Source organism: Myotis davidii, unplaced genomic scaffold, assembly GCF_000327345.1.
Source record: "Myotis davidii unplaced genomic scaffold, ASM32734v1 scaffold363, whole genome shotgun sequence".
In the NCBI taxonomy this organism is placed as follows: Eukaryota; Metazoa; Chordata; class Mammalia; order Chiroptera; family Vespertilionidae; genus Myotis; species Myotis davidii.
In genome coordinates, this window is record NW_006294069.1 from 959,578 (window position 1) to 970,154 (window position 10,577).

The 10,577-nt window shown below is 58.2% G+C and overlaps 1 protein-coding gene across 5 annotated transcripts in view; it reads right to left on the minus strand.

Annotated features, from left to right (window-relative positions):
* The window catches only part of MYO18A (myosin XVIIIA), an 85,916-nt gene that overhangs the window by 13,074 nt on the left and 62,265 nt on the right, over positions 1–10,577 (minus strand). For all 5 annotated transcript variants that reach the window (XM_015566747.1, XM_015566744.1, XM_015566745.1 and 2 more), the window contains 14 exons: positions 10,375–10,464; positions 10,101–10,220; positions 9,775–9,886; positions 8,930–9,057; positions 8,462–8,616; positions 6,516–6,639; positions 6,227–6,427; positions 5,594–5,704; positions 4,969–5,073; positions 4,256–4,402; positions 3,734–3,847; positions 2,308–2,424; positions 2,040–2,123; positions 1,468–1,605 (listed from right to left, as the gene is read on the minus strand). In XM_015566747.1, the coding sequence (XP_015422233.1) occupies positions 1,468–1,605; positions 2,040–2,123; positions 2,308–2,424; positions 3,734–3,847; positions 4,256–4,402; positions 4,969–5,073; positions 5,594–5,704; positions 6,227–6,427; positions 6,516–6,639; positions 8,462–8,616; positions 8,930–9,057; positions 9,775–9,886; positions 10,101–10,220; positions 10,375–10,464 (1,746 nt within the window). The remainder of the gene's footprint in view (positions 1–1,467; positions 1,606–2,039; positions 2,124–2,307; positions 2,425–3,733; positions 3,848–4,255; positions 4,403–4,968; positions 5,074–5,593; positions 5,705–6,226; positions 6,428–6,515; positions 6,640–8,461; positions 8,617–8,929; positions 9,058–9,774; positions 9,887–10,100; positions 10,221–10,374; positions 10,465–10,577) is intronic.

The following is a 10,577-nucleotide window of genomic DNA, read 5'->3' on the forward strand; positions in this document are numbered from 1 at the left end:
ACCATTATTAGCTGGGGCCCAGGATGCTGAGCAGGAGATGGCCTGGAGACTGGGCAGAGGGTGGGGGAAGGACCCTGGTTCCACCCTGCCTGCCGCGGGGCCTCCGCCTCTCACCCCCACTCTCAATCTCTGTGTCTGTAAAATAACGGTGTGAGGCTACGTGACCTCTAAGGGCCATTTGTGTTTACTATTCCATGTGGCTAAACCACAATACTGCCTTTCTGAGCAGAAGGGAAAATGAGAGAGAGAGCTGAGGAAAGGGACTGGGGTCCATGAGACAAGGAGACAAATACAGCAGGGCTGTCCTATAGCCACCAGACCGGGGCCTCGTCTGCCCTTGACAGCTTTGTGACCTTAGGCAGCCTACCTAACCCTTCCTGTAGGTAAAGGCAGAACGTGAGCTATGATTAAGTCTCTTCTAACTCTCGCTAGCTCTCCTGCGGACTGTGACCCCATCTCGGGAGGTTCAGCCATATTCTCTTCCTGGGTCAAGGGCACCCTCCATGCCCACTGCCAGCCCACAGCCACTGCTTCCATGCCCACCCTAGTGCCTGCTCCACCGACGAGGGGTTGGTGGAAGGTGGCAGGGGTGCTCCTCAGCACCCACACCTGTGAACACGGTCCTCATGGAGAAATGTGGGTGCTTCGACACGTGTCTACAAGCTCGAGAAGGACGAGAACGTAAAAAACAGGGCGAGAGAGGGGTGGAAACCCGGAGACAGAATGCTGCCTGCCTCTTTCTTCTTACCTGCTCAGCTGGAAAGGGAGGGAGCTGGAGCACGCTGGCTCCGCGACACTGAACAGAAAGGATTGATGGAGATTACAGTTGAGAGGAAGGAGAGAGAGAAAAAGAGAAGAGGTGAACAGAAAAAGGAGAAGGGTTGAAGGGAAGAAAATGAAAAATAGAGAGAGAGGAGGAATGGGGGCAGGGAGGGAAAGAAACAGGAAGGGGGTAAGAAAGGGGAGTAAGATTAGGGAGAAGAGAAATACAAAGAGAAGAAAGAATGGGGGGAAATGATGAGGAGAAATAGCAGAGACGAGAAGGGTGGGAAGAAGTGAGGGGAAAAGGGAGTGAAAAAAGGGAAGGGAGAGAAAGAGTGAGCAGTAAGATGAGAGAACAGACTTCAGCCTCATAGAAGTGGCGCCATTCACTGCATATTTATGACCCTGCCAGAGAGCGAGTGAGGCGGACCTGCGGGGGGAGCTCACGGTGGAGGAAAATATGAAGACGAAAAGCTAAGCTGCTCTGGTCCCTTGGCAGAAAGTAAGCACGAAAACAGAATGTAAAGCAGGCAGGCTCCGTGGTGCCCAGAGAACAGGCCAGGCGGGCAGGGGAGAAGGCACCGCCCTGTCAGCTGGCCTGGCAGCTTGGCAGCGGCCTCTGCCCAGCCCTGCTCAGCACGTGTGGCTCTAGCTACAAGGGCCGCGCTGCCGGGTCACTGCGGACCAGGAGAAGTGTGCACGCACCTCCAGCCGCTTCACTTGGGTCCTTTCGAACTCCAGGCGTGTCTCCAGCTCTCGGATCTTAGCTTCCTGTCGGCTCACCAAGGACTTGTCCACCATGGACTGCTCTAGGAACTCCACTTGGCTCTGGAGGGCTTGTAGCTGGGGGTGGGGAGCGGGAGGAGAAGAAAGAACTGAGCCCACAAGGGAGGGGGCAGAGTCTGGGGCTGGAAAGATCACCATGGTGACCAGAAGGCTGAGGGAGGGAGAGAGGGATGCACAGGGGAGGGGGAAGAATGGGGCCCTGAGCCAGAGGCGGCCCCCACCTGGCCCAGCGCTGGCACAGATTTAGCCCTTTGGAGAGAGGGGAGAAAGCTGAGGACCAGGGAGGGAATAGAAATGTGAAACGAGGCGGCTGAAGCCAAAGTGTCTGCTATGGCGACATGGCTCCAAGCCTAGCTCCCTGCACTTGACGCTGCTCCGTGGATTGCCGATGGCAGAGAGAAGTGCTTGCTATCCGGGAGCGTGGGGCTTCATCCCCACGTATGGGGACCTGGGCACCCTCTCTCTCTACCAAGGCAGACCCCGGTGCCCACCTTCTCCTGCAGCTCTTGCTTCTCCTTGTTGGTTTCTTCGAGCTGAGCCTGGAGGTCATTCATCTGAGCCAGGTCCCGGGAGGCCTGGGAAGGGAGTGAGTGCTGAACAGGATCCTCCATAACCCTTGAATGTGCCCCCCTCCACCCTACTCTGAGTGCCAGGGACCGCCCGCACGGCCACCGCTCCCAAGATGCTGCTGCGCTGGGCACCCGTGAGGAGGGCAGTGCCTGCGGCACAGGGTGCGGTGGGCACTCCTGGGCCGGGTACCTGAGCCACAGCTGCCTTGTGCTTCTTCATCAGCTCATTCATGTCTTCCTGATCCTCCTCCAGCCGGTTCTGGATCTCGTTCTTCTCGCGCTGAAGGCGGCTCAGCTGCTCCTCCAGCTGGACAGAAGCAAAGGCAGATCAGAGGGCCTCGGTCTGAGTGTCACCTTCCCCACGTCACCTTCAATGGGAGGGGCGTGGTGGTGACTGAGGACAGGTCCCCCTGCTAGAGGGGGTTCCAGGACCAGGACCATCAGGGAGCTGCCTGCCCGGCTCTGGGTCGGGGAGATGAGGGAAAGGGCTGTCTTTGCAGCTCAGGCCTACCCTGAGCTAAATGACAGCTGCTTCCTGGCAGCTCTTTGGAGGCTAATTAAAAAGGCAGAAAAGATCTGCCCAGAACAAGCGACCCAGCACCCAGGCACTAGCAGCCCTAACCTTTGTGCCCTCGGCCCCCTTCAGGTCCCAGGAAGGACCCCTGAAATCCTCGAAGCTCTTGTTTCCCCAGGGACGGCCTGCTCCCTGGCCTTCCAGCCCCCAGAGCCAGGCCACTCGTGGGGGGAGGGGAAGAGACAGCCAACAGCAGCTTCAGGAAATGAATGAATCTATTAGCCTGTAATTCCAAACCAAAATGACTGCGTTGGCTCCTTCTCTGCCCCATCCATCTTGTTACCGGGCTGTGGGGAGTTGGGGAAGCCTCTGCCAAGAAATTTATTAACTCGGATTTAAATAAAATGGTAATTTTATAACAGCCTTTTTTAACACAATTAAGGAATTTGAATTACTCACCTGAAAACTGCTGAAAAGCACAAATGTCACGGGGATAAATCAAGCCTGGAAGATTGGCATCAGTGGCCGGGTGGCTAGCTAAGGGGTCGCGGAGCCCAGCCCAGCCTCCTCCCCTGCCCCGTTCCCTGCCGGAGATAGTACCATAGCACCGGTGGCCACATTCCAGTAATGAATTCTCGCCCAGCTTTGCATGGGCCGTGGGAGAGGTGGGGAATTAAAAAGGGAGGCATTAAATAAGAGTGCTAATTAGCTGCCGCTTGGGCTTGTCAGTGGGCTGGCCAGGGGAAGGGGAGGGAAACGAGCCATCCCATCCCCTTATCGGTGCTTCTGCTAATCTCTAGGCACCTGCTTACATCCCTCGGCCACATTAGCGGCTTTTATTAATGGTGTTGGGGCCTGCAGCCAAGCTCTCACAGGCAGGTGGCTACGCAGGGCAAGGGGCCCTGGCTGGCTCCCTTTCACCTTCCCCCGTGTCGGTCCTTGGCTGTTAGTGGGGGCGGCGGGGGAGGAAGGCCTGCTCTCCCTGCAGAACGTCCTGGCGTGAAGGGACCTGGCTGGGGAAGGGTCCCTGTTTGGAGTGAAGGCAGCCGCTGTCACAGCTCTATGCTCCCTCAGCCCGGGCCTGCGCGCCCCGGTTCCTCACCGCCGTCTTGGCTTTGGCGATGTCATCAATCTGCAGGTGCAGGTCTTCGATCTCCACCTCCATGGCTTTGCGTGCTTTCACGGCGGCGGCACAGGTGAACTCGGACTCCTCCAGCTGGACACAGAGCCACCCCCGCCCCAAGGAGAGACGTCAGCCATTCCCTGGGGACAGGCAGGCTGTGCAGGGTGCTCACAGGGGAGAGGGGGCCCAGGAGCTCTCCTTTCCTCCTCCGTGTACTCAGACCCTGGGACCTCAGGGTGCTGTGGTGCGTGCACAGGCATCTCCTCCCGTGACAGGGGTGGGTACCGGGCCCGCCCCCAGCAGTCCGGGGCTTGGCAGTCACGCTGGGCATCATGCAGAGACCCCGGGGAGTATGGCTGTTCCAAGTGGCTTCTCCCACTTCCCTGTCACCTTCCTTCCCAAGGACTCAAGACCCACTGAGAGGGACTCGAGGGAGAGAAGGAACGCTGGGAGCGTAAGCCCAGGGGCCCTGAGAGGGGACCCCGTCCTCTCTGCAGATACCTGGTTCTTCAGCTGGGCGATCTCCCGCTTGCTGGGCGCGTTGTTCTTCAGGTGGTCCAGCATGATCTGGGCGTCCGCCAACAGGGCCTTGGTGCGCTTCAGATCTTTCCGGAGCCGCTTCTCTGACTCGAAGTCCCGCTGGTTCACCTGGGTCAGTGGTCGGCAAACTCATTACTCAACAGAGCCAAATATCAACAGTACAACGATTGAAATTTCTTTTGAGAGACAAATTTTTTAAACTTAAACTATATAGGTAGGTACACTGTTATGAACTTAATTAGGGTCCTCCTAAGGCTTAGGAAGAGCCACACTCAAGGGGCCCAAGAGCCGCATGTGGCTCGCGAGCCGCAGTTTGCCGACCACGGATGGGTGGACACCAGAAGTGGAGGCTCTCTGCTCTGCCACAGGGCCCCCTCCTGTCTTCCCCAAGCTCACGCCTCACCCTGGCTCTCATTCTGAGGCCCCCTAATGAGCAACGACAGTGGAAGTGCCAGGATCACGCCGGCCAGTGAGGAAAGCCTGGGTGTGCGATGTATGATTATCACCCCCGTTCTACATGAGATGGCGGTGGGCTCCACAGATCCCCGCGCCACCCTCCATGTTCCCAGATCTCTCACCTCTGCCCACTGCACTCTGACCCCTGCCCAGAGTCCCATCTCTAAGTCTGGATGGGGAGGCAGCCGGCCGGGCTCCAGCCAGCGGTCTCCACTCACCTGGTCACTGAGTGTGGTGAGCTTGCTCTCCAGGTCCCGCTTCTCTCGCAGCACCTTCTGCTTGTCCTCATATTCCTCCTCAAGCTGCACTTCCATTTGTTTTAACTGGAGAACCGTGGGGACAGAGCCCTATCAGTGCCCAGTGTCTGGGGCCAGGCGGTCCCCTTTCCTCCTACCCCCACCCCCCGCCACCCCCTGGGCAGGGCTGAGCATGAATGACCCCAGAGGGGTCAGACCCTGCACTTGAGGTCCCTGAGGTTTCACAGCAGCCTAGGAGGGAGAGGAGGGATGGCAGGACATGATGGTGGCCCCAAGCTAGGGCGGGAGCCCCCATTCCAGAGCGGGCAGGCCCCACGGAGCCAGGTGAGCTGGCGGCACAGGGTGGCTCAGGGTGGGCTGCTGATTAGCAGAGACAGCAGAGAGCACTAGTTCTTCTGGGCCTGAGTTTCTCTATAGACCTTGAGAGCACACACCCCAGCTCATGTCAGGAGCGGAGATTCCTGGTCCAGAAGGGCACTGAAGGAAAGCGTGGCGAAGGCCGGGAAACAGGAAGTCCCTTACTCTGAAGCAGTGCTGGGGGAACCGGTGTTTCTACTGACTGGACAGGTAAGTCCCACTGCCTTACCTTCTTCTGACATGACTGCCGGGCCTCCTCCACCTCCTCATCCCGACTCTCCATCTCCTTGGAATGGGTCTGTCTCATCCGCTCCATCTCCATCTCGAGTCGCAGCTTGGCCTGGAGGTGGGTGGGAGTAGAGGCTGGGTTCCTTTCCCAGCAGCTCGCTGACCTCTGCCCATTGCACTCTGACCCCTGCCCACTGCACTCTGATGGGCAGCTCTCTCAGACCCAGGAGCAGGGAGGGCCTCTGCCGGCAGTTCTCCTGTGGCTTTACTGGAGAAGCTGAACTCCCTTTCTAGGTGACTAGCCCAGGCCCAGAGAAGGCTTCTGGGGTGGGACAACCCTGAAGCTTTTCCACTTGGCCTCCAGGCTCTAGCTGACACGGTGGCTCAGTGGCAGCCGGGGTGGGCTGCTGTGCATCCTGCCCTTCCCACTAGAGCTCAACCAAGGCTTGTTCGTGTGGAAAGCACTACGGAAGCTTAGTTATCCGCACACTGTGGTCGGCACAGGTCAGGTGCTCACTCAGCATTTGGTGACTAAGGGAATGAGTGGCTGAATTGGAGATCTTGCCCTCCTCTGCCCACGCCTCAGGTTAGCTGTGGGGACTGCGGTGCCTCCCTGAGCCAAGCCTTCCAGCACCTGTTCCAGCATCTGGATGGTCCCCGCCTGCTCATCCAGTTCCTCTTCCTGGTCCTTGACCTTGGCCTCCAGGTCCCGGAGCTGTTTCTTGACCTTGGCCAGAGAGGCTTCATCCTTGGACTCTTGGGAGGAAATGTCCTGGAGCTCAGCCTCCAGGGAGACGACCTTCTGGGTGAACCCTGCAATGTCCATGTCTTTCTCCTGGAGCAAAAGAGAAGCTGAGGCCGGTCCTGGGCCGACCTGGGCCCGCGAAGGGGACGGGGTGTGGACGGTGGGCAGCCCCACGCACCTCCAGCTGCTGTTTCAGGGTGAAAGCCTCGGCGAGGAGCATGTCCTTCTCCCGCTGCAGCTTCTCCCGCTGCAGCTTCTCCCGCTGCGCCTCCTCGTGCGCCTGCGAGAGCTCGCTGTCAAACCTGGAGGGAGCACGGCCATCGCGGCCCCATCAGACGCGGGAAGAGTCTGGGTCTCCAGCACCCAGAGGCCCCCGGGAAACGATGCCGGAGGTACAGATGGGATACAAGTGGAGGGGGTACTCATGCAGCCTGAACTGCGGCTGGGGCGAGGGGACATTTCAGAGGTCAAGCCATCAAGACCCTGCTCAGGAGCCTGGTCTGGGATTGGTGGGGCGGGGAGGCATTTCATCAATCTGGTCCCAGGTGCCCTCTCACCAGGGGGGCCTACGAGGACCCACAGACTGTTCCCGAGGAGAGGACATCCTCTCCTCTGGTGTAAGTCTCGACCTTTTTCATTTCAACAGATCAAGAATGAGGGCCCCGGGTGAGGGCAGCGAGGGTATCAAGATGGGTAGAAACGGACATCCCGACTCATCTAACTCACTTCCCACCTCATCTAACTCACTTCCCGCAGTTCAGTTTGGCTCCTGCCCCCACTTCTCCGCACTAGCCTTTGGCCAGGCCCACTGCCCCAGCGGTGCGCACGCCGCCACCAGGACACCCCACCCTGGGCTGGAAGCCAGCAGCCCCACTGTGCCCAACTGGCCCCAGGCTTCCATGGGCAAGTGCGCATCCATCCAGGGTTGGGGGCCTCTTTCTTCACACCTCCACTTCCCAGCCTTCCACTTCCTGCCCAGTGACTTTAAATAAGCAGCAAATGGCTGAAATTCCTCTTAACACCGTCCCTGAATAGCTAATCAGGCTCCTGTGGAAAACTGAACAGCTCCTCCTACCCCAACACTGTATCAAAAAAAAAAAAAGTAAGAAAACTCCAGGCAGCTGAAACCTAATAAGTTGCCCAGTGGGGAGTGCAGCAAGGCCTCACTGGCACTGCCACCAGGTGCTCAGAAGGGGGTTCCCGCTAAGGGTGCCCGCCGCTAGGGAAAAAGGAGGGTGGGTGTAAAGGTAAGAACTAGGGAAGCAGAGAGTCAGGGTGCTGCGAGGAAGAAATTTAGGACCTTGTTTCCTCTCACTCTCCACAAAGCAGCAGCCCAGCCAGGAGGCAGAGGGAAACCTGGGGTCACTGGAAGGTCGGGGCTCTGCAGTTCTCACCTCCAGTGTGTGGGTGTGGGGCTGCCCCTTCCCTAGTGCCTCTGCTGAGAACCTCTCCCTGCAAGGGAGAGCGTGGCGCTGCTCCCACTCCCTGGGGCGCCCTGCTGTTCCCAGGGTGTGTGGTTCCTCGGCGTTGCTAATAAAGGCGTCCCATTCTCATCCCCAGCCCGGGAAATTAATTTAGATTGGATTTTCTCCTGTGAGGGCTGCCCCCCTCCCTCGTGTCATTACCATAATGAGATGGAAGTGGCACGGTGGTTTAATGACATCAGTCAGGAGAGTGTGATTGTGTAGCTGAGGCGAGGGAGAGCTGGGGAGCGGGGTGGGCACGAGGGCAGGGCCCTGGGGGAACGATCCCTGCAGGGGGCCTGGCTGGTGCCCATCCTTACGGGGCCCAGGCAGGGTGACAGGGACTCTGGGGGAGCATCTCCGAGAGCAGAGGCCTGAGCAGGCCTTCGGTGGGATGGGGTCTGAGTACTTCTCAGAGGTCAGGAGTAAGACCCATTCCCATTCTAGACGAGTGACCATGCAGGCGAGGCCCCGGCCAAATTCAGGCCCTTTCTTCAAGGAGTCCTGTCTGGGCTGCTCTAGAAGGTCCCGAGTGACCATGCAGGCGAGGCCCTGGCCAAATTCAGGCCCTTTCTTCTTTCCTCCCTGGAGGGAGAGGCAAGGAGTCCTGTCTGGGCTGCTCTAGAAGGTCCTCTGCGCCCAGGGCAGGGGACCCACCCACCTTCTCTGTTTCTTCTCCAGCTCGTGGTTGCGGACCTGCTGGCCCTCCAGGTGCAGTTTGGTGTCCTGCAGCTCAGCCGTCAGCCGTTGGCACTTCTTCTTGAGCTGCTGCAGAGTCCGCTGGCTCTCATCACTATCTGCCTGCAGGTCCCCGAGCTGGCGGCCCAGATGGGTGCAGGGTCAGCAGCCATTGAGAGGCCCGGCAGTGTTGGAGAAGGTGAGGAGAAGGAGATGGATAAGTGAAGGGGAAACCAGAGATGAGGGATGACGTCAGGGACGTTCAGGAAACTAAGACACTCGAACAACAGTTTGCCCTTGGTGGTCCCCTGCACCGAGAGGCAGACACTCCACTCCTCTCCTATGGCTCCCAGGGTCGGCCTGCCTCTGGCCCTTCACTGGGCCAACATGTGGGACCGAGCCCCTCCCTGCCCGCCCAGGCCCAGGCCTCCACGGCTTCGGGCAGACTCACCCGCCTCTCCAACTGCCTCTTGTTCTGCTGCTCCACCTCCAGCTTGTCCTCAAACTCCTGCTGGAGCCGCTTCTTGGTGAAATCCACCTCCCGCACGGCTCGCTCATACTTCAGGCGCCACTCGCCACCTGTGGGGTTGGGGGGGCAGACAGGGAGGCCTGAGCTTCTGAGAGTCCCCAAGAAAGGGCAGAGGGGAAGAAGGATGGGGCAGGGAGGGGCAGCAGGTGGAGTCAGCCACAGGGACTCAGAAATGTCTCTGGAATGATGGCTTCGTCCCCAGGTGGGAGGAGCCAATAGCGGGGACTGCCAGACCTTGGCCCTCAAACACAGTCATTACCACGGTTATTGCGGCCCTCGATGATAATCCCCTGCATTTATTGGCACCTCTACTGTCTATTTATGGCACTATAGCAGCGGTTCTCAGCCTGTGGGTCGCGACCCCTTTGGGAGTCGAATGACCTTTTCATAGGGGTCGCCTCACACCATCAGAAAACACATATATAATTACATATTGTTTTTGTGATTAATCACTATGCTTTAATTATGTCCAATTTGTAACAATGAAAATACATCCTGCATATCAGATATTTACATTACAATTCATAACCGTAGCAAAATTACAGTTATGAAGTAGCAATGAGAATAATTTTATGGTTGGGGGTCACCACAACATGAGGAACTGTATTAAAGGGTTGCGGCATTAGGAAGGTTGAGAACCACTGCACTATAGCATTATCACAGAACTCTCCGAAGGGACCCGCCTGGACAAGAGGTGTGGTTACCCAGGGGTGGGCATCAGAGCTGCCACTCAGGCCACTACCGAGCTGCTCTGGCCTCAGACCCACCTGCATCATCATCGTCCACTTCCCCGTTGATCTCGGCTGCCCGGATGAGACGGGCCTCCATCACCTCCATTTCCATCACCTCCATTTGCTTCTTCAGTGCGTCATACTGGGTCTGCAGGAGAGGGGGTGAGGAGGTGTGCCATTCCATCCCTAACTCAGTACCCACCACGTCCCTGAACCACACAGACCACGGTCACATGCTTACCCAGGGCAGACAGAGGTGCTGGGCTAGTGGCAAAGATGCCACCTGTCCTTGGGGGTAGCCGATGGGCGCTAGAGTGTGGCAGCCGCTAGCATGGCTGTCTTCACCCTGGCCCTGCCCTCACCTGCAGCTCCTTCATCTCTTTCTCAGCTCGGAGCCTCTCCGCAGTCTCCGCGTCCAGCAGCTGGGAGGCGGACTCTCCCGTGTTACGTTCATCTGTCAGCTCCGATGTCAGCTCTGAGATCTGGGGGGGGGGGAGCAGAGGGAGATGCCACCAGTTACCAGTTGAACTGCCTGCCTCCGTCAGCCAGAACACTGGGAGGTGGGGGAGGGAGGCCTCCGAGGCCCAGCCTCCCTGTGGAGGTGAGCCAGTTTGCCTGGTGCTAGGAGTCACTCACCCGGGTCTCCAGCCGGTCACTGTTGAGCCGCAGCTCATTCCGCTCCTTCTCCACTTTCTCAAGCTTGGTCCGCAGCTGCTGGATCTCCTCCTAGGGCAGCGATGGGGAACCTTTTGAGCTCGGCGTGTCAGCATTTTGAAAAACCCTAACTTAACTCTGGTGCCGTGTCACATAATAGACATTTTTTGATATTTGCAACCATA